Below are 24,851 nucleotides of genomic sequence, written 5' to 3' on the forward strand. Positions count from 1 at the left end.
ATATCAAAGTCACAAGGTACCATGCATTTGAATAGACTAATTTTTACGAAAAAAAATGTACCAATTTATATTAATCCATAAATTTTCCAAGAACATGAACTTAATATGTTTAAAAACATACAAAAAGTAAAAAAATAAACAATTTTTTTTTTGCGGAATTGACTTAAACTTGTACATGAAATTCTTCTTATGACCTCAGGAATACGTGGTTAAAAAAATTCCGTTTCCTCACGGGCACTTTTTATGACTTAACCTTTGAATTTTAAGCCCTACGTAGAAAATTAATTAACAATTACCTCCAATCATAACTTTGTTTTGTGGTGGTAGTCATTTTTAATAAGGAAACTGGAAAACTGTCACTGTTGCTAGGTTTGATTAGTTAGGTGCATGTGGCGAAATGCATAAACATTACAATAATTTAACAACAACAAGGACAACTTCAACAGAAGGACATGATGTCACGATCCTCAGCATTGAGGGACCAAGAAGAAGAAGACAATAATTTAATTGTTCTATTCGAATAGCGTATTTAGTGCTTATTCTAACGATATATGCTTCAATATATACTTTTATACATAGATAAGCTTAAATACTTAGTTGAATTTGTAATATTCTCTAAATCCACGCTGAACACCCGACGGAGCCCGCCACGTGACTACTTTTTACGTTTTGGCTTCTGCCACTTGAAGGGATATACTATAGGCCTTGACTAGTGATTCATTTAAAAATAAACTATTTTAATATATACATATTACACATAAGCACCCTAATGCAAAAATGAAGAAAATATATTTTTCGAAACTTTCGATCGATTTTTCCACTTATATTTTGTATTGGCAGGAAAAATAGTAAAAGCATATCACAAAGACATAACAAGGTCCAAGGTTTTAAAGAAGAAGGTAAAATTGGCTGAGACCTGAAATTGACGGCAGAGTGTCATCGAAATTTATACTTGAAAAAAGAAATAAAATGTCACCAGTTTTCATTTCATACAAAACAGAAATAGCATGGTATAAAAGTATTATACCAAACTTTTACAAAGGACTTTATGTTTAACATTATCAAAAATGGAATTTAGTGACATTCTTGAATTTACAGAATAATTAACCAGTGAAATAAAAATATTGGCGAGAGGTATAAATATATACGAACTTCCGAACCGAGTACTTGCAAAAATTTTAATGGAATTTGAAGGGTAAATATCACTCCTGCTCACCTTACAAAATAAAATAGTTGATAAATGTTGTAAATAAAGTCTTAAGTGTATACCATATGAAAATTAATAAACCAGAAATACCAAACAAATTCAACACTTATAACATAAACTATTAAAGCCATTTGAGCACTTCCACAAAAACGTGAAATGGTACCTTCCACTAAGCACTATTTAAATCCCTCATATTTAAATCCAGTATATCTCCTGCATCCTGTATGTGTTAAAAATGAAGCTGTTCCAATATAATGACTTATATAAATGAAACAAGGTATTCAATTTGATTATTACTGTAATAGCCATTTAAAATATTATTTTACCTAAATTGATAATTTAAAAGTAGGTACCCCTCACGAAATAAGTACTACTGAATTTTATACTTAGCAGTGTTTTTTAAAATGTATATGTATTTTACCTTCCTCGTATTAAAAATGAAAAGTAGAGTGTTTAACTCGGGTGCAAGGCACCATTTCATCATTTGGTTAATCGTGGCTGTATGCCGGACAGATGCGTGTGTAAAACTTGTCAAAAAAGATAATATGACGGATGGATGTCTGAAATGTCACCGTATTTAAGAATCAATTAGCTTAAAAATTAGTTTTTTCTTCGTAAGAGTGATGAAAACATTGTGTGTATAACATATTTGTGTATTTATAGTGTGATTATCCATTTTATGTAACGTCCGCTAAACTAGCACAGGTCCGACGCTGACAGTGGTCACGGGCGTACTGGCGTACTGACGGTATTGCCGCGCAGGGTAACGTTTAGTAGACAAAATGTTGAATTCATAATTATGAATGAAAAATTTAACGCATCGATAAACTGACAAGCAAAATGTTAAAGTTACTTAAAAGCTATTGAATGAAGTAAATTTCATATTGATATTCATCATAGTACTTCTAAAATATCGAAATAAATACAGTTTTAAGCATATTTTCAAAGCAAAAATCTATCGAGAAAAAGATGAGCCATCGTGTTTCTGACAAGCATACGGCTAGTTCAAAGACTGAAGTTATACATACTAGAAAATAATCGATGAAATCCTTGTAAAAGCCTGTAAATATCGATTTAAATATAGCGCATTTTACTATACACCGCGCCTTAACTCTGTTGTTGGTTGTTGCCTCGATGAAAATCGTATAAAATAATGACACGAAAAATGTATCGGGTCAAAATTAGAATAACGCTCGACATGTAATCCTGGAATATAAATAATAACCGAAAGACATATACCTACCTCAATAAAATTATAAAGAGCTATATTTTAACAATATATAATTATAGGAACTTTAACAAACTTTTCAAATTATTTTTACGAAATTAATAGCCTTCCATATTACAACTGAAATTCTATCATTACATGTGGCATCATATATTTGATAAGCTCTTAAAATAAGTGACTTAAATAAATAAGTAAATGCATATCTAAACAAATTTGTGAAATCTAATAATAAAATATAATAAGAAGCTGGGCTAAAAATATTTTCAAGATTACTTTCCAATTACAATTACGTTCTGTATAATGTAGCCTGCAGTGTACCCCCTATCATCTACTGAGGCCGACAACGCCTTGTTGATTAACGATCAAATTAAGGTCATTTGATAAATATCCGGCTACATTTTTCTTTTATTTGCAGAGTGTTTAAAAACTTCTGGCTTTAACGAACTGGATAAACAAAATGTTATTAACTTTAACATTTCCATTCATGCGGGCCGCTTGGTTTTACTTATCCAGACGTTTATTGTTAACGTTTAAACTGATTCCTATGTGTATTAAATATATTTTACAGTACATATGGTGCTACTTTATTGCACTAGTGCGCAAATTAGCATATTACGTTACTGTGTCAAACATTTAAAGGGCTATATGTAATGTAAAACGTTGTACGATACATGTGCGAATAGATAATTCGCAACTCTCTTCGGTCGTGTTTTAATTTATCGCCACTCATTTAGAATTTCCTATTTTACGCACTTGTATCGTAATGTACTAATACAGTACATATGGTCCTATTTTCCCGCACGCGTGCGAGAATGAGCACTTTCAGTGCATATGTCGAAAATTTAAAGAGCCTTATGTACTTTAAAATTTTGTACAATAAACGTGCGAATGGGTAATTCGCAACTCGTGTCGATTTACCTATTCGCACGTTATCCCTTTGGTCGTGTTTTAATTAACACCAATCGTGCGAATTTCCTATGTTCTGCACTTGTATCGTAAATGTACATATGGCGCTACATTACTGCCCCGAGTGTGGTAACTCGCACTACAAGTGCGTATGTCGTGTCGATTTAAAACACTTCCTTCGGACATCTTTAATGTATCGCCACTCGTTGCGAATTTCTTACTTTTCGCACTTGTATCGTAATGTACTATAATGAAGTGATCAGATTTGATATTTTCTAACACTATTAGTAAAACTCATTTATTTGGACTTTAGAAGCGATTATTTTCAAAACTGTTCTCTGAATCAAATAAAAAAACCTTACAGTTGTTTTTAACAAAATCTTAAAATTAAATCAAATTTACTATCAGGGCTGTAAGTAGCGGCTCACAAAATGGCATGTTTCAAATTTCATTAATATATATATAGCTTATATTTTTTTAGGTAAAATGCCTAATACACAGACGGACGGACCGACTTAACGAAACTATAAGGGTTCCGTTTTTTCCATTTTCGCCACGGAACCCTAAAATTTCCTTTAGTTCGACTATCGATTTATATAGGTATGAAAAAAGACTTCGGGATATATGTAATCCCATCAAAAGTATTTTCATGTAAAATATCGCCAACCATATGGCTCGCACAGTCAAAAAGTTATCAGATCTCTTGTAGAGCCAAGATTCTAACTACAAACCCTAACTTCACAAACTCAACGCCTTAGTCAAAATATACGGCTTGGCCGTTTCGCGAACGTCACATGGGCGTAAGGCGAAAAATGTATTTACCATTAATTATTTTTTATCATACAAAAAGAAGTATCTTTTAGTAATGAAACGGCCAAGCCACATATTTTGACTTTTGGTACCTACCATGTCCCCAGATTAAGAATATCCAGAATATGTTGTTCTATCTGTTTTTGTCTTAGTATATTCTACAGACTAGAATTAAGCTCAAGGAAACCCAACTTTTCATTAAAGTATGCCTGAGCTGAGCAAAATCGAATGTATCTCATAAAACTTGACGCACATGTAAAACATTGGAGGCACAATCCTTTTGACAATAATGTCTTTATTTACTACAGAAAATATTAAAGAAAAAGTCATTAAGCCGTCCAGTAGCGGAGGTCGGGTTCGAACCGGTACCTTCAGCTAACGCGGTTAAGTTCCTGGATCTCTAGACTACCCCGTCTATATCACATAATTATGCTGTAAGCAAAAAATTCTACGTTTGTGGTCAATATATAAATATATGGAAAAATAAAGTGATTTGATCCCAAAGTTGTGGATAGTAATAGTGGGTGAATAAAAAGCTTACATTTACCTGATAATTTCTTAAAAACTAGGTATCCTCACAATTTGTATCATACGATAGAAAACAATAAATAGTATCTAGACTTTGCGCTGTAAATAGAACCGCTGCAGATATAGTTAACCCCCTTTCAAACAAATTCCTATGTTGGGGGTCAGTTATCTCTGCAACTGACTGTAGGTACAGTGTTAGGTGAGTGGTTAAATGTAATCAGAATATTATTGGTAGAAAACTCATAATAAACTAAAACAAAAGAGTTACAGATAGTTAACTTTATTTGAAATCCCTATACAGAAACAAGGTACGTAGTTACAACAAGTTTACCGGTCGGTATGAAATTTCCGACGGCGTTTGTAAACTTAGTTTCCACGTCCAAGTTGTTCTCGGAGCTCTGAGGCCCACTCTAAGACAATGTACATCAATGTAGTGGAAAATATAGTAGGAACTTACTATTGATGTACCTAACTTTTCAATTTAAAATTGAATATAGTTTTTTTTATAACAAGTAGTACGCAGGCCGTATAATTAAATACAGATTATCATCCCATATAACACCCACATTTATTAAAGGTTTGTGATTCTGTGGAGGCCGCAGTTCAAACCTAACCTAATCCACATTTTTGCGAGATATTTTATTCTACGGGGGGTCGAAGTTCTAACCTAACCTAACCCTCCTTTTGCTAGGTAGTTGGGTCCAAATTCTCTTCGTTGTCTTGTTTCTGACCAATTTATCATGCTTGTATCTATGTCTTCTATCAAATAAAAAAAGGCGAGTTCCGTATGTCGTTCTGTAGCTGTAAATTATATTTTACAAGAGAAAAATTAAAAACAAAATTTCATCTCATACAAATAGCACATTTATTGGGGACAAAAAAAGGGACAACGAAAATAATTTTGACCCAGTTATTAGTTTGTGCGGAGTCGCAGTTCCAACCTAACCTAACCCATTTTCTTAAATGATTCTCGTGAAATTTTGTGACCAGAAAATGAAAATATTTTTTTCGTCGATCCATTTCTTGGATTATTTTCAATATGCGGAAATTGGCATAAAAAAACTCAAGCGCCAATAGCGTCCATGGCGCTTAAGAGCATTTGTGAGTTGACTATGAGAACGACTCAACGAAGTATATTTTTCACTTTTACATTTTCTAAGCTTACAGCTCATAGAGCTACCAGAGGTGACTTAAGCAACAATAAGTTATTTCAATGAAACAAGCATAATTATATTGTTACTAAAATTACAACATTTAGTGTAGTCATAACATAACATTATACAATGAAATAAAAATAAAAACAAACTTTATCCTAGCATTTAGTTACATAAACTTATACTTGACACAGCTAATAGCAAAATTCTCCTCGCGGTATGGAACTATCAAAAATTGTAGTAGCTTGACTCCGCTATGAATGGCATCCAACTAACGTACTCCTGCGAACCCTCTTACTGGAAAACTAGCGAGCTGTGTCCTACAAACTATGAACAATTCCAATCACTATTATGAAAAATTCTAGGTACTGTCTGTGATATTGACACAATAAAGTAAGTTCGCACAGACATAAGTGTCTGTTACTGAACGGCCTTGTTAGATTTTTCTATTTAGTTTTATTTACTACGTCGGTGGCAAACAAGCATACGCATAAGCATAAGCATTCTCACAGGAAACTGATCTAGTTAATGATGCTCTTGGAACTCCTTGTCGATAAAAAAACACATCTTTTAAGCTCATTCAAAATGTCTTGAGTAACTGGATCAGGATTTGACAGATGCGCAAGGAACATGAAATACAACTAGCAATGGAAGCCTGTTACGTGAGTAATTTTTGTTACATCAGTCATTTTTGTCAGTGAGATGTTAATGCATAATAGTATTTTATACAATCGTAATATAATAGAGAGCTTTTCAGTAAAGTCCCGTGGTTAGGCAACGAATCTTGCTGAGTTACCTTAGTAAGGCACTGACGTTAATGGTGGCAGTATTTATATGTCTTATTTTATTCTTGGTGCTTTGGTCACGACATCTCACGACATTTTCCACAAATCTTTTTTGTATACTATGTGTTACAGTCGGCATCAATAGTAGCGGATGAAACAACGCGCCAAAAGTATCTGATATTTCGGATAAATTTTCCAAATATAAGTATATATTAAAAAAAACTGTTTATTTCAGTGTTTGTTTTTGTTGAGGTACAGTCTGAACTCAGTTACAATATCTATATTTGGAGATTATCTTAACTAAGTATATAATTAGTCCTGTTGGCAGTTAGTGCTTACATGTTATTATAATACTATTTGTAACAAAATTAATTCATCTTATTCAGCATGCTGAATATAAATCTCTAAAATGTACATTCAAAAGTATATCTTTTACAGTCTTAATTATACATATACATCCATCACTTTTTGTTAAGTTGTTACAGAATAGTAGATACTTTTGACACCTTGTTTGATCCGCTACTTTTAATGCTGACTGTACATATGTTAACTTATTATAACTATAGTTATTATCAGTCAATAAAGTTGTTTGCTAGTATATTACAAACGACAAACGAGATATTAAATGTTATGGCTCTGGCATTTACTTATTTATTTACGTCTTAAGATCCCAATATGGGTAATAATCTCAAGGGACTTCGCAGATGTAGCCTAATCTACCGAAGTAATACAAATTCTAAACTCTGCACCCATATAAATCACCGGTCCGTACAAGTATAACCCCGAATTCGCAGTGATTTAAAAAAATATTGGAACATTCCCAATCGAACCCTGGATTATACCTTGATACCGCTGTCATGCAGTAAATTTTTATCGTATTTAATACCCTGATTATATTCGAAGGCTTCGTTATCTATCTGTTATTTTACAATACGAGTAGCATTTACTAGAGTTCCGTAATCAATCTCGATCGATACCTATACATTTTTATGGACAATTTTAGCATTTGTGTTTTTAATGTTAAGTACACATAAAAAAAAAACTTTTGAGTACGTTTTTATCTTGATAATAACACATATTCAATCTCCTATCAAATGATTTTAAGCGCTGAATTGAATATTTAAAACAACACAAAAAGAATACTAATGCAATACTCATGTTTTGATATTTCAACTTTTTTACAAGTTCTTATTTTTAAAAATCTTGCAATCAAGATCTGAATCACTTACGATTTCCAATTGAACCTTATCGCATTCCAAATCCCATTGAATATAAAATTAGGCAATAAAACCTCGTATCAGTCATTTTAACTCGTACATTGAACTCATCATCAAATGCATATTTATGAGTTATTAGACTTCCTAAAACAAGCACTAAGAGCAAATTGACGTTTTTATCAAAGTCGTTTACAGCTGTAAAAGTATCACCGTTTTATTTAAAATCGCTACACATAACAACGAACGATCCGGGTTTCAATATGGCGGTCACCGTCTTCACGCGACCGTTAGGTACCTACATACTACGCCTCGAATTTTTCTTAGGCATTATCACACTTGTGCGGAAAAGTAGTTACCGGTGCGCGATCGCATCCGCACTCATTTTATACATTTTCGGTCGGCACTCCAGTGTAATGGCGATACCTGGTACAAAGATAGCTGTCATATAGATATGTGGGGAATCATTATTGACTGATCGAATCGCAAAATTGTCGTGCGGAAGGGACCCGAATAGCTTTACACGTGTCGTGACATCACACACGGCTCCTAATTGCCGTGCTTGCAAATATACTGACGGTGTTTTTTCTACATTGTGAGCTTTGAGCCCGCCTTCACCGTACTTTTTGTGGTTGCGGCGTATTTAAATTACGCTTCATATTCTAATTTTTTTTAACTATTAAAAATAAACTTTTTTTCTTATTAAAAGCTGCAACGTGGCTGAACATCGAATTAAAAAAATATCAAGATAACTGATACCGTCGAAATTTTTTTTCGTCGAAACTATGCTGGAATTAAATTTGAAGTTTTAATGTACAAATTAAATTCATACGTATCAATAACTTCATCATAATTAACCATTGTTTCTCTTTTTACCACTACTCCTTCAATGTTCCTACTTTGGGTCCAAAGTATCTTCTTTTTGTTCCAGCTTCACAACGCAGTCTTAACCGCAGCAGGAAATATGCAGTCCTGGTGGTCGTTGTACCTATTGGCTGTCTTCATGCTTGGTTTAGATTCAAAGCTTGCAGGTAGTACATATTCACACATCATACGAAATATTCATTCAGAATAACTAGAAAGTACAAGAAAGAATATCTACAACTATTGTTAGCACAAAAGTTTCATATTATTTTCCGCCGAATTAAATCATAATAATTTTAAGCTTCTTCACTTTATAGGGCAAGCCTTCCAGCCAGAATTTGTAGAGCCAATTACAAATTTAACTGTAGCCATTGGACGGAATGCTACATTTAGGTGTCTAGTGCAAAACCTCGGGGGTTACAGGGTAAGTTGAAATATCATATAATTTAAATTGACAACATCAAACGCTTTGGCAATATCTATACCTTGAGGTATAATTTACCCGTAAATAATATCTTTAATTGCATTGCATTTCATTAATAAGTTAAGCTATTTAAGTCTTTTTAAGAACTACTTGTATCGTAGAACCTGTATTATAATGTTATTTTAAAAATATTAGGATATAGTTTAAAAAACAAATTCTTATATACGTATATAGGTGGGATGGGTGAAGGCAGACACGAAGGCAATTCAAGCAATACACGTGCACGTTATAACTAACAACCATAGAGTGGGAGTGTCCCACAACGGACAAACGGTCTGGAATCTTCACATCAGGAACGTCCAAGAAGAAGACCGGGGCCAGTATATGTGCCAAATTAATACAGATCCAATGCAAAGTCAGGTAAGAAAATCTCTAATACAGATTCTGCTAAAATCCGAGAGATGTGAGATACCATAACTGTCATAAAGTCGATACGTAGGTACTTTACATGTAACCGCGCGAATCCTTGTGCACAAGTTGAATATAGAATATTTTTATGTTTTAATACATAATATATGTTAAACCAACTGTTTGTCTCAGGACAAAAAGACAAACGTAGCGTACACAAAGTAACTTTGATGATAAAAAAAGGTTCCTTTTCTATAGAAAAGTGGATTATATACTTTTTATTCTGTCATAACTATGTAGCAAATAAAAACACCTTCAAATATTTACATAGCCCAAAAATATTATTACTTTGGCATATGAGCGAATGAGCGAAAGAAATAGTAATTACAAATCTCTATAACAGTTTCCTCATATACGTGATAATAAGACATTGTTTATTTCCCACTGAACCTAATAAAGCTAAACGTAAGAGTCATGCATATGGATAGCAAAGGCATCTTTACAGGCGTCATATTAACAAAATTGACAAACATGGAAATGCGTTCCCTCTCTGTACCTACCTACATGCTTAACCTTGCTTTGGTGCAAAATAATACGCCTTTAATATTAAACAACGTGAGAGATTTTAACAATATTTTCCTGATCATATTTAAAGACATGTCCTATAAACTTTCTGCAGAATTCGCCTAGTTGTGATAGATGTAAAAAAAATAGGTAGTACGAAAAAAGGACCAATTCATTTTAATGTATAGTTTTACCAATAACATTTACTTTCTATGTACGAATATATTTAAAAAAATTAAATACGAAAATTGACCTAAAATCGAAAAAGATAACATGTTTTTCTTTTTTTTTTGGCTTCAGAAAAGCATGGTCAAAATCTTTCGGGTTCCTCGTGAGCACGTGGTATAAGTTAGCGCCCTTTCATTGTGTTTGTATACTTTTGTCACCTGTCGTTAGATTACAGCACAGAAAATGAGCGGTATGTTAGAAAGGACATGTGCCCTACGGTTTATCATTATTTTATCGTATCTATTGTCTCAACCATTACCTCATATTGTCATTTACCGTCAAATAGATTGATAGTATTTATATACCAAGTTCAAATGAAATAGTATTTACAATAAACATTGGGGAGATAAACTGAATTAAAGTGCGGGTCAGCGGGAACGCAGCGAGCAATGATTCGTGCATGGTGCCCCTAAATTATTGCGCCGCACTGTAATTTATACCCAGGCCTGATAACGGCATAAATTGTTGGCGACAGTGCAAGCGCGTTACTGAAAAAGGACGTAAGTGTTGATGTGACCGAAGGGTTTTTACCCCTATCTGGTTCTGTGCGTTGGCTGCAGCTGCCAGGCTTCGACGGGACGGGACGTCCACGCAGCATGACGCCAGTTGACGAAATGGGGTAAAAATTACACCATGCTGGTCTGTGAATTCAATTCAATTTGTCTTATCATAGTAACTGCTTGAAGCTAAGTGTCATTTATTTACGTAATAGATTAACCTACACTGGAAAAAATATATACTGAACGATAGTGATTCTCAACTACTTCTTTGCACACTAAAGACAACGACAACTTTATAATATTGCTTTCGTAATTAGCTTTTTACGTTGAGCAGTGATTAGTGGTTACTTCCGTATCACACATTCACATTTGGGAATCCCATATGCAGCTAGTTCAGTCTATTTTAGGCGCGTCTCGCTCGGCTGTAATGGTAGGAGTAAGAACGTTGTCAATTAATGAATATGAAAATACAATTCCTGTTATGATTCCAATGGTGTATATTTAATTAAAACATAATTTACAAGAAATAATCAACTCAAATCTTTATCAAACTTTATCAACTGTCAAAGACCTGGGTGTTACCTTCGACGCCTCTCTTACTTTTCATGACCACATAAAAGGATTAGCTGCCAATTGTTATAAGCGACTTGGTTTCGTCATCAGGAATGTGCGCGAATTTAACGATCCCAGAGCCATCAAACTGCTCTACACGGCTCTTATGAGGAGTAAGCTTGAGGCGGCAAGTATTGTTTGGAACCCAGCTGAAATCACATACGCCCTCCTCGTAGAAAAAGTGCAAAAAACATTTCTTAGGTTCTTGTATAAGAAGTTATATACTTACTATCCATTCTTATATCCGACCAAGTACTTATTAGGATCATTAGGTTTTAATTCCCTTGCAGTCAGACGCAATTACAATCTCCTGGTGACAGCATGTGGAGTTTTACGTGGCGAGACAGACTGTCCTGAACTGGTAGGACGAACTGTTAGACTCGCTATTCCATTTGTGCCCAAAAATCTCCTGCGACCGCGAAGTCACAAGCTTTTGGCCGTCCCAATTACACGCACTGTAGCACATAAAAACTCGCCTGCTGTGCGGGCTCTAAGGCTGCTGAACTCCTTTCTGTCATGGGCACCAGATTGTGATATGTTTGCAAGTCGATGGACGGCTGTGTATCAGATGTGTCTGCGGTATTGCGAGGTGATGGACGAAAGTTGATTGTGATCTGTTTTTCCTAGTATGTAATCCTATCATATAATCTGAATTGTACAGTGCTTTGGTCTCGACTGTAATGCTGTATATATATATTAAATATTAAATAAATTATAAATAATTTATACTGATTGAAACAGATGGGCTATCTGGACGTGGTGATCCCTCCAGACTTTATTTCCGAAGAGACGTCGAGCGACGTCATGGTTCCAGAGGGCGGAACCGTACGCGTTTCGTGTCGCGCGCGCGGCATTCCTGCCCCAATGGTGGTGTGGCGCCGCGAGGACGGCGCGGACATTGTACTTAGGGATCAGTATGGAGGGAAAAATAAAGGTAAGTTGTACAATCATTTCCCATACAGACATTGTATTATACTCCACAATAATTATATCTCTATAATAGGATAGGCAACGGCTGCTTCTCCATACAAACGTAGTCCCCATTTTCCTCTCGGGATATTGACTTTTTGGATAATATTTATATACTACATAATTTGATGTAAGTATATTGACCATAGCTATGTACGTTACTTACGTTTGACTTTTTTTAGATTTTTTTATCATAAAAATTAGGAGCGAAAAACAGATTTCATACAAAATTTTATTTATTTATTTAAAACTTTATTGCACAAAAGAAAAACTTAATGTACAAAAGGCGAACTTAATGCCGTGAGGCATTCTCTACCAGTCAACCTTAGGGCAAAGCAGAAAATTTTAAATGATTCTAACTCCTATATTAATAAAAAATTTGAAAAAAAAGACAAACGTAAGGGCATAGCTCCAAATATTAGACCTATACATATCAAGCCAGAATGTAAGGTTGAGAAGACACTCAAAAAACTAGTCAAACCTTCATGTGCTAGCAACCCTAGGAAACACTTCTTGCCAAATCGTGTAGTAGTAGCGATATACACGCATCAGCTTCAAGACCTGCTAGTGTATCAAATAAAATAAATAAATACCTGTGGTTAATATACAACAAATTGTGTCCAAATAATTTTAATAATGTTAATATCCAGACAGGAAAATGAGGACTACGTTTGTATGAAACGGATTTCGCGCGGGTCCTCTACTTTCGTCTTAATAGTACATTGTGTATTAAGGGTGGTAATTAACTCGAGTTCGTAATTATTATACCGCCCGTGGCACACATCATGTTTTTCATTACACTAGTGAGGAAAAATCTAAATTTTAAGTGAAATAAGTTTAAAGACGGTGACATTACAAACATTCGTCCACCATATTTGTCACAGGTAAGGCATCGAAGGCACAGATCCGTCTGGCATTCAACCGATAAAAAAATGTGTAAAATTATTTTTAACTGCTAATAAATTAATTGAATATTCTTAAACATACACAAAACATATATTTTAAAAGTAAAACTCATATACGAGTATCATCATTTATTACTCCTTGCGCAGAAATTGAGTAGATGTTATTAAAAACCGTTATGCCCAATATGGCCATGAGCATTATGAAATAAATAAAAAAATATTACGCCCGTGGGCATAATAGAGCTCATTTCATCTCAGTCTGGCATACGATAACACCGTTTACGAGCAAGTATGATGAAAATAATAGTAGAACACTTTTCTTGTTATATTTTAAAGATCACTACTGGGGTTGTAATAATAATTTGTTGCTGCCTCCACAAATTTGCGGCTTCATCACAACTTAATCATCACATCATTTATGGTACTCCATCGTATTTTGAAGTATATTTAATCTAGGTCTTTATCCCGCAGTGAACATGTACAAAGAAGAGGTATTGACTCTGAGTAAAGTCTCCCGGTCGGACATGGGCGCCTATCTCTGCATAGCGAGCAACGGCGTTCCCCCCACCGTGAGCAAGAGGATACTGATCAAAGTGCACTGTATGTTTACCCTTACCCCTCTTGTTTGCCAAATATGTCATAAGTGAATAGACGTTTGCACCGAAATGAAGCTGTTACTTATGTTGTGTGCGTTGGCTCGTCTGTTGGGATATAATGTATCACAATATTTCTAATATTCTTAGGGATACTTTGTAACCAGTGAAATTACCGCTGTTTGGGGCTTACGTGATTTCATCAGTCATTAAAAGAGATAATTATTAATTGTATTAAAATAAGTATAAAGTCATTAATTCATTTCTCCTCTTTTAAATCACTAGCTAATATTTACCTCTTTTTGTTTATTATTAAAATGCTTATCCATGCTTTCTGTACACTTTTGAGATTCGATCTGTATAAGTATATCGCTAAGTCCATGAGATGTTTCAGTCTCGATCTAAACCCTATATCCGTTGTATTGTAACTGTTGTTTATTTTGAAAATTTTCGTAGGACTTGTTATTAATGACGTTATTCAACGTCAGCCAGTAGTAGCTTTTAATTATTTTCAGGCTGGAACTGTTTATGTCACAGCGATGGCGTGGACATTTAGCCTTATTGCAATTTTTACTTTTTATATACCTATTTTATCTTTCCTGAAATCATAGTAAAAATAAATAATTTCATAGAGGATGTTATTAAGTATAAATTGGTAAATTAAGACTCATATAAAAACCTAATAAAGATATAATGTATTTTAAGAACTTTATAACTAGGGTCAAGCCAAATTGGGCTACCGCGTCGTCACATGTTAATCAACGATTACCATTTGTTCGTCTCAATTAAAAGGCTTAATTGCCTGACGCGTATCGAGCTCGTGAACGTGGCCAATGATGTAAAATCAATCAGGGAACTTTTATTATAATTTTAAATGCTTTAAATATGCTATATAACATTTAAAACTTTCGCGTTTTGACACATATTAAAACATATATTTATAACCGGGTCTATCACAAATTCGATTTTGATGACGACCGGTCTGGCCTAGTCGGTAGTGACCCTGCCTATGAAGCCGATGGGCCCGGGTTCGAATACCGGTAAGGGCGTTTGTTTGTTTATTTGTACTTGTCATGGGTATTTTCTATGTATATAAGTATGTATCAAGCTTTGCTTAGTTTAGGGATAGGTCAATATGTGTAAGACTGTTCAAAAATATTTATTCATTTATTTATTTAGTTACCTTTATTTCCGATGATTCGATGCAGATTTCACTGTTCGTGGTCACGGATAACTGATGTCCCAGCAAAATGTCAAAACAAATATTTGTGTAACTACTCGACAAAAGGTTTATGAAAAGTTTTTGGGTACACATCACAATTTTAAACAATCCACTACATATTTGTTAATTATCTCACATATCCGAAATTGGCTTAAAAAACTTCTCGATCACTGGTCCCCCAGTTGGCGATAAGTTAAAGCCATTTAAATTTCTGAGGTGTTTCCTGATTTCAATCGCTTCTCACACAACTCGAGGATAATAATGGATATGATAAATTCGGGATAGACCCGGTGTATACGAGTAAATATGTTTTAATATACTGTAAAATGAGTAAAAATATAGAAGTATTTTTTTTATAATGCAGTTCACCCAGTGATCCAAGTGCCGAACCAGCTAGTGGGTGCTCCGCTGGGCACTGACGTCACGCTCGAGTGCTACGTCGAGTCCTCGCCCAAGTCCATTAACTACTGGGTCAGAGATTCAAGTAAGTATTGCACGTGACTATTAGCTTAGAAAATTGAACCAAACTAAAATGTATCCCCTATTTCTCCTATATAATTGGGCCTAAGCCCTAATGAAATAAAGTAATTTGGTAAGTATAATTTTATTCACCTGACTGACTTTATGGAACTTGTTGCTTGATTTAAAATTGAAATAAATAAGTTATCCTCAAATAATTGTACTTCTTAGGTTTTCTTGAGATGACTAGCTTGTGTCAAAGATTTCATTCCCTCGTTAAACTTGTTAATTAAGAATAAGAATAATTTATTATCTTGACACATCTTAATACATGGTGAAAGTTGCTCAATTGCTGTCCTGTGTGTCCCAAACTAGGCTAAGCCTGTATTTTAGGACCCACCGAATTGCACCTAAATGTTTAATAATTTTAACCATCAAAGCCCTTATCTAATACCAGATATAGAATTTTTTAAAGTTACACTTAATCATAACTACAATAGCAATATACTGAATTACGAGACATAACATGACATGACATTACGAGATACGAGCTTTTTATAGTAATTGCCAACATGCGTTGTATACTTATTTAGAGCGAGTATGACACCAATGGTTAGTGTGAAAACGTGTCTGCAAACTGCAATCAACCAGCGCATCGGACCACAAGATGACCTCGCCAAACGCTGAGGCGACAAAACAGTTGCTATTGAAAACATCGCTCTAAAGAGGATGGGGTGGCATTCCGCGCTTATCATAATCGATAAAATTATGAAATAAATTTATATTACCTATAGTGAAACAAAGTATGCCGGAAATCTTTCGCATTGACGTTATTAATAAATACCAAACTTTTAATTCACTTAACTTATGTCGCCTGATAGTTATAGGAATCTAGCTTGATTGAACTTAATCAAGAGGTATTAACTAGACGAGGATGCTTCGTCTAGGTAAGTTCCAATGTGTTCCTTGGAGACTTAGTTTATAAACATGGAACACGCAAATCACTACTTATAGCAAGGCCAAAATTAAAACAACATTAGGACAGAAGTTAGACTCTTTTAAAAATGTATCACTTCTTGTCACATCACAATCACTTACTTGTCGCATCTTACATACCTATTTAAATTTTACACTTCTTACAAACCCACTAATAAGTGCAAATATTTTACTTACACTTACACAAAATGCATACACCCAACGCGTGCACGCTCGGACAGTATGTTCCATGGTATGTTCAGTCAGGTACTTAAAGCAGATATTGCAAATACTTTTTTAAAGTGTATGCAAAATCAGTTAAGTATTTGGCACCTACAATAAAATAAGGGCAGAATCATCATAAATTTCGTTCCGTAACAAAAATATTAAATTATTTAAACTACTTACTCTGCAGTCTAACTAAATAAATGTTGCCTAATTATTTTTATTGAAAATCAAATTATCCGTAGACATAGCACTATTGATAAAATCTCACGTTTGAAATTGCAACAGAAATCCAAAATTAATATTCGACCACTATGTCTACATGTGTTCCAGATACTGTTGAAGCTTCAATTTGCGCTTGATGAAAATGCTACCTTATTTCAGAACGTAAACCAATCAGCAGAGCAAATGCCATTATCGTATAGTAATGGTCGCGTTAAGCATATTGGAGTAATTAATTAGTTCGCTGTTATCATCAGGGGTATAAAAATGAGATTAATTAACAAGTGGACATTGAAACTGTGAAGCACATTTTAAAGACAGGATCCACTTAAGACAGGAACTGCTTCACGATTTACTTGAAAAGAAAGGGTAAAAGATAAATATTAACATTGCTGCTATGCAAGTATGCTAATAAATATTTATAATTAGCTAATTACAAAGGCTTTTTCTGTAATAAGTTTATTAATTATCAATCACTCAGATATTTAGCTAAAAAAACTAGTTGAAAACCGTTTCAATGCAGCTAAGTCAAAATGGAAATTATTGAAATTTTTCCAATTAAGTATGGAACGAAATAACTTAGTCATAATTTACCAAAAAAAATGTTAAACCTCTTTTAATTTATGATCTTCATAAAACGTTAATTTTTCTCATTTCGAGACTGAATAACAAATAAAATATTACTTTTTGTCTGGGCGTAACCGTGCTTGCAAGTAATGCGATATTAAGTTTTAATTTACGAGTGCGTCGGGGTAAATTCTTAAGAAAATTGACCTATTGTGGTGAGTAAGACAATGCGAGTTAGTTCCGACTGAGAGAACGTGGCGTTTATGACGCTCTTCAGAGACAATGCTTTTATAAATTATCTAGAAGATCTATTTTATACTGGTTAATAATAAAAATACTCGCATAACTATGCCAAATACATCTTAATAACCTTATACTGAATGCTTGGGTAGTATTGAAACGGGTTTTGAAGCTATAAATTATAACTTTGTAGCAATAATAAACTCAAATTTGTATTAAATGTTGGGTTATCATGAAAAATACTTTAATTTCTGATTTATTTTTAATATAAAAAATATAACTATATAATCGTAATCTTTTAATACCTCGGAAACACCAAATTCAGCCTAAGATATGTTTAAAACAAGAAGTCAAATCAAAAATTTAGCGCAGCACTACTGCAGTCCAAGTTGAACGTAACGAGGCGGTCCAAATGTAACCGACAAGTTTCAACGCTAGCAAACATTCCGTAACTAAGTCAAGCTTTTGATTCCTCCAAGTTTCCGTTTCTGTAAGTCAATGAAGTTACTGATTTGACTTCTGAACTTACCGTTTGTATATTCTATCTCATATGTATGTATTTAAATCAATCGTATCGATAAATATTGGGAAGTCAAAATCCAAACAGATCTTTTTTTATAAAAATGAAATAAAATGAAAGGTGAACGTTATTGCATACTATTCTCATCAGCTAATAGGGATATAGTCAATACTATATTAGCTATGAGAATAGTATACAATGACCTCGATCGATATGGTGTTCCACGGACTTGATGTGTTGAAAAGTCTGTCTTACATTTCTATCTTTGTCATTCTATCAAGAAATATTTTGGTAGTCATGATTTTTTTATATATATTTCCAGTGCCCCATTTATTGTGATAATTAATATATATTATAAACATTTTGTTACAAAATCCCAATTGTTCAAAAAGGTTAGGGGTGGCCTCCTAAGTCCTTTTTGCCATAGCACACCTCTGGACTTGCAGGCTACGGTGAATGATTACCATCAGGAGGGCCATATGCTCGTTGCCACAGTCGTGGTATTAAAAAAAGTAACCCGGGATTTAGTAACTGCCCTCAGCGCTCCATTTAAAAAATCCATGTAAAATTAGGTAGGGTAAGAGAATTATTTGTAGGGAATTTTTATTTGTTCCTCTTGCCCCGAGCAAAATATATTACGTTCCTCCTACCCAACATGACCTTACAATATAAACAACACAATTCAATTTTATAAACTAAGTACTTATTGAAGGCTAGTTACCAAAACATAGGGAAACACAAAGTTTTCTATTTGATGTCAATAAATTGCTTATAAATATTAACGTGTACTAGTTTTTACAATAAAATCATAGGAAATATCACTGATCTTGCGGGTTAAACGTTAAAGGGCTGATTTAGACGTCATACGAACTCGCATGCGTTTTTAGTTACATTGTGGACTATTGAGGTTACAACCAATTCGGCCGACCGATCAAATACCGCAATATAATGGAACTCGCATGCGAGTTCTCGCACCGTGTAAATGAGCCCAAAGTCATTGTTAAAAACGATCTACCTCGAAACTTCCAAAACCTATTGGCAATAAATATTTTAATTTTGTGAGAACTGAATCAATTTGTATAAAATCGATTAACAAGATGTAACTTTTTTACTAATCTTTAGAATATAGTTATTTTGTCGTAGAATAGGAACATACAGAAGCCCGTACCTTGAAGCACCGTCAACCAGGGTGATTGATATTTGAATAAGAATAGGGATGGTGGGAATAAAAAAAAACATTTACCTGATAATTTGTGTAAAACTACCTACAAGAATGGATTCACGCGGTTAAAAATAATACATAATACAATTTGCTTGTGTATATTTAAAGAAATCAGGTATCAGTTTCATTCTCTATTTTTATCCCAATTCACCCCGCCTCCCCTATTCACTCCCGTTGACTGTATCTATTTAGTTTTAGTACAGTTATTATCCTAAAATAAGTATCAACTTTTCTATTCAGCTACTATGGCGTTGTGGGTTGACTTAAGTAGGGACACTTACTTTAACTAATTATACATAATTTGCTACTAGTGCTGCAGATCTAAAGCTCGATTTAATCACTCTTACATCACTTAGTGTGAGTGATCGAGTCTGTGCGGAAAGAGAAGTGTCGTGGAATGTAAGGGAACTCATACATTCTGTTACTATTCTCTTTCCGCACAAATTCTATGCGCTACGAGTACCTAATAATAGTATATCAATAACAGATCAGTAACAGGTTAAAGTTCAAAGCCCGCTGCTAAATACCAATCTATATAATTCTACCTGATCTTTCATAATTGAAGTAAGCTTTATAAATCCTGTTGCAAAAATCAGACCTTGACCTAGCTTAAATAATGCTTTTATTAGCTCTAGTTTTGTAGTATAGTTCAGTATTTTTAATAAACCTCACCTAACCCAGTAGGTACATTGCAGAAACAAATCACATTCACTTTTATTACACAAACAAAAAAACCTTTCAAACATTTTTAGTGGGAAAGATCTAAATGATATTTATACACCTTTTATGAATACGGGAGTATTCTGGCGTGAAATGTTCCTTTGTTTAACTGATGAGACCATATTTTATTCATATTGCCATGTATGAGGTGAGAGGGTTCCTCCGGCTCCTATTGCATGAAATCGGTGACTCTTCTTGTAAGATAAAAAAGTGTAGGCTGGTTAAGCATCAAATCCTCGGTAGTAAGAAAAAGTTGATTTGCATTAAAGAAAATAAAATTTACCCTATACAACTATACTCTATACAAAACCGAACGCAATATGGTTTTAAATATATTTAAACGGACTTAAATGATCTTCCGATGAAATAACTTAATAAGCTTTCAATGTGTGAAGTATTCTAGAACTAGTACGATGAAATATTAGCTTCGTTAACTTACGAAATAAACCGAGTATGGCCTGTCACAGGAGCAAAAAATTTAACTGTAGGCTGTACTCCTCAAACTGACCAGCATTTAGTTCAGCGACTTTTAAAAATAACTTGCATTCTCAACCACCAGAGCAGGCAGGATTCAGACCAGGCCTCTCCATCACCGACCATCTACATTCTTTAAACCAAATAGTTGAAAAATGCCAAGAACACAAACTTCCACTTTACATCGCCTTCATAGACTATTCCAAAGCTTTTGACAGTATCACCCGCGACTTCATATTCCCTGCCCTATTCAATCAAGAAATAGACCCACCTTACATAAAACTCCTGAGCACTATATATAGAAATAGTACCGCCACCATAAAACTGCATCCTCTGGCCCATCCTTCAAAATAGAGAGAGGAGTTAAGCAAGGAGACCCGCTATCGCCGAAACTCTTTACCAGCACTCTGGAACAAGTCTAAAAAACTTGCGCCAAGTTGGGGAGAGAAGGGGGCTTGTCGACGTAAATCGGAGATTAACTAATCTACGGTTCGCTAACGACATTGTCATTTTCTCTTCAACTGCTTCCGAGCTACAACAAATGCTTGAAGAACTAAGCACCGCAAGCCTCAAGATTGGACTGAAGATGAATATGTCAAAGACTAAGCTTATGACTAACAGCACACCACGTAGGATAGAGATAAATGGAGAACACATTGCATATGTCCATGAGTACATTTATTTGGGCCAAATAGTCTCCTTCCAGGTGCGTCAGGAAAAAGAGGTCGAAAGACGGATTGAAAACGCCTGGAGGCTATTGATCCATGAAACACCTGATGAAAGGTAATCTTCCGATATCTCTCAAACGGAAGCTCATGGACATGTGCATACTCCCAGTTCTAACCTATGGTGCACAGACTTGGTCTTTGACTAAAGCTCAGAAGTCCAAACTCGGAGTTTGCCAACGAGCCATGGAGCGTAGCATATTAGGTGTCAAATTGGTGGATCAAGTCCGGAACACCACGCTGCGCTCCAAGACACAAATCATCGATGTAGCTCGGAAAGCGGCCAATCTAAAGGGATTGGGCTGGTCACGTCTGCCGAATGCCGAATGAGTTGTGGGGCAAAGTCACTACAGACCTCACCGGCGATGGCGGGATGAACTAGACTCCTTCTTGAATTCGAGTGGCCAGACATAGCACTGGACAGAGATCAGTGGAGAGATTGGGGGGAGGCCTTTGCCCAGCTGTGGGACATGACAAGCTTCAAATAATAATAATAATAAATTCCAATATAAATTTTATATGCTATTATATTAAAAGTCATAACCATAACATTACGTCGCGTTTGCCACAAAACTCATTTACCTTAATTTTGACTTCCATGGGTGTGATTTCATTTCATTTTACCCTATTTGATACGTGTGCGGTGCTACGGAATAAGTAGCCCTTCTGCCCTCGCGTATGTAAGCGCATACACGCTTGCCTCTGCAGCTTCAGCTTTTTGGTCACTTACATACGGTGGGTGGGCACTGCACTCCCTCCACACCTCTAGATTATGATTCAAACTTGGTACCCATGACTATAAAAATGTATGGCAAACATAGTATTGGATGTGAATGTGAAATTACGGCATTTAGCAGTTATAACATATTACCATTTTCACACACAACATTTATGGCATATGAAATTATGATGGCACTGACAAAATTATGAAAACGAGGGTATCCTGTGCCGACTTGGCGCGAATACCTACTCGCGTTAATTTTACCGACAATGATCAGACTTAAACTTTGTAAGATGACTACTTACAATAAAATTGGTTTCTTAGTGATTTCTTTCATAAAGAAAATTTCAATACTCGAACCGGTCACGAAATCAGCGCCTCGTAACTCGACTGGAAACCTGCTTCAATAACACTGAAAAATATATCTCGTCGCATGCAAATATACCTTTGGAATCATAATAAAAGTCACCGCTATGTCCTCAGAGAAAAATCCATTAACACTTATTCGCGCGTAAAATAAACCAAAGTAAGTTACGTAATAAAATAACACGTTCCCGCCGCCATCCTTTCATAACAGCGTATGTCGAGAGAATCTGGCCGCGTAACGTACCAGCGCCAAATCACGGCATTACGTATTCAAGAAGAATGACAATATCTCATAGCGCTGCATTTGTTAGCGGAGCCAGGAGTGTGGAAAATGAAAAAAAAAAGTAAAATGTGAAATATTCCAAGAACCTTCGGCAAACACAAATAACTTAGTGCTATCTACTTTTATTGCGAGTTCTGAAGACAAAACCACGCGCCCGGCTATTTCCTTGTATGCTATTATTTAGTCCGTCTAACTGTATAGTCGGTTCAACGAAATGACTACCTTAAACGATTAAAGTAGAAAAGATTTACCTACATAAATAAGTCATAAGAGAAGGTTTTTAAATTGCTAAATACACTATCAACTGCAATTACTTCATTGTGTATGTTTGAATATTTGAAACAAATGTCTTCACATAACTTTTTTCCGTTGCAAGAGTGCTATTTTAGTGAATATTTAAATAAAAAATACTCCATATTTAGTTCGCTGTGCAGCGCCGCCGGCGGTTTCGCAAACTTCCCTCGGCACGGCAGTTGTCGCCTGAAATTTACGGGTTAATTTACAATGGGAACGGGTTTTGAGCTTCTGAAAATTTTTGAGTTGCACATTATATTCCGCACTCATCTGCGTTTCTGTCCCAGTTAGCTGTGATGTATTGTTATGTAATCATGTGTAATGAAATAAGGTATTTTTGCTATACATACGATTATATGCTGAGTTAAATAGTCATACTACTTACCGACACATAATTTTTCTATCCTGAGGGCCGGTTTATGAATTTATAGCGCTCGATTTTGTCACTCGGAAATCTGTGGAAAACGGCAAATTGATATTTTTGAATAGAAATTGGAAATTTAGTGGCATTGACCACTCGTTTTCAATTTTATTAGTAGAATTTTAATGCCAAGTATTGGAAATATATTTAGGGGAGACACACGAAATCGAGCGCATGAAATTCAAAAAGCGGCCAAGTGCGAGTCGGACTCGCCCATGAATGGTTCCGTACAATTTATGATGTATTAAAAAAAAACTACTTACTAGATCTCGTTCAAACCAATTTTCGGTGGAAGTTTGCATGGTAATGTACATCATTTTTTTTTAGGTTTATCGTTCTCTTATTTTAGATATTACAGGGTGGGGGGGGCACACATTTTACCACTTTGGAAGTGTCTCTCGCGCAAACTATTCAATTGCAGTTTAGAAAAAAAATATATTAGAAACCTCAATATCATTTTTGAAGACCTATCCATAGAATAACCTATTCAAAGATACCCCACACGTATGGGTTTGATGAAAAAAAAAATTGAGTTTCAGTTCTAAGTATCGGTTATTCGCGGATGGTCTAAAACGCAGCAAAATGACCACTTTTTTATTTCATTAGGTAGGTTAGGTTTGTTGGTTATCTTCAAATGGCCGAAGGCCAAACCGCCCAGAATAGGAGCCCCGCGGCAGCGAGGCTCCGTCGACATTGCTAACGTAAAGATAAAACGACGAAAATGATGTAGGCATTTTGCGTTCTAGACCGTTCGCGATGTAGACTAAAAGTGATATAGGCAAAATATTGGGGAACCCCCAAAAGTTATTGGTTTTTTTTTCCTATTTTTGTGTGAAAATCTTAATGCGGTTCACAGAATACATCTACTTACCAAGTTTCAACAGTATAGTTCTTATAGTTTCGGAAATAAGTGGCTGTGACATACGGACGGACAGACAGACAGACATGACGAATCCATAAGGGTTCCGTTTTTTGCCATTTGGCTACGGAACCCTAAAAATCGCCCCCTTGTACCATGTAATGGTCGGTTGTCCACGTAACGGTGTGATAATGAAATCGCGTGGTATTTTAAAAGTAACGGTTATTGATATCACTTGAATAGCTTATTTGCATCCAATGTACATATTTATATTACATGGTAACATAGACATAGAGATATCGCAACAATATTAGAAATACCTACTAAAAAGCGAATCAATTATAAGTTTTATACATGTGACAAGAATAACAAAACTTAAAATAAATATTAAGAGTAACAATTAGGATAAATCAATTTAATACTTAACTAAAATGCGG

At 34.9% G+C, this 24,851-nt stretch overlaps 1 protein-coding gene across 2 annotated transcripts in view; it reads left to right on the forward strand.

The window, feature by feature from the left end:
- LOC133518931 (lachesin-like) overlaps positions 1-24,851 on the forward strand; it is a 33,379-nt gene that overhangs the window by 3,019 nt on the left and 5,509 nt on the right. The window contains exons 2-7 of one of the 2 annotated variants that reach the window (XM_061852725.1): positions 8,764-8,863; positions 9,014-9,120; positions 9,355-9,540; positions 12,174-12,366; positions 13,778-13,906; positions 15,486-15,605. In XM_061852725.1, coding sequence (XP_061708709.1) covers positions 8,797-8,863; positions 9,014-9,120; positions 9,355-9,540; positions 12,174-12,366; positions 13,778-13,906; positions 15,486-15,605 — 802 coding nt within the window. In that variant the 5' untranslated portion in view covers positions 8,764-8,796. Of the gene's footprint in view, positions 1-7,736; positions 8,864-9,013; positions 9,121-9,354; positions 9,541-12,173; positions 12,367-13,777; positions 13,907-15,485; positions 15,606-24,851 lie in introns of those variants that run through there. The other variant, XM_061852724.1, reaches the window with a different exon arrangement.

Source organism: Cydia pomonella, chromosome 6 (assembly GCF_033807575.1).
Source record: "Cydia pomonella isolate Wapato2018A chromosome 6, ilCydPomo1, whole genome shotgun sequence".
Taxonomy (NCBI): Eukaryota; Metazoa; Arthropoda; class Insecta; order Lepidoptera; family Tortricidae; genus Cydia; species Cydia pomonella.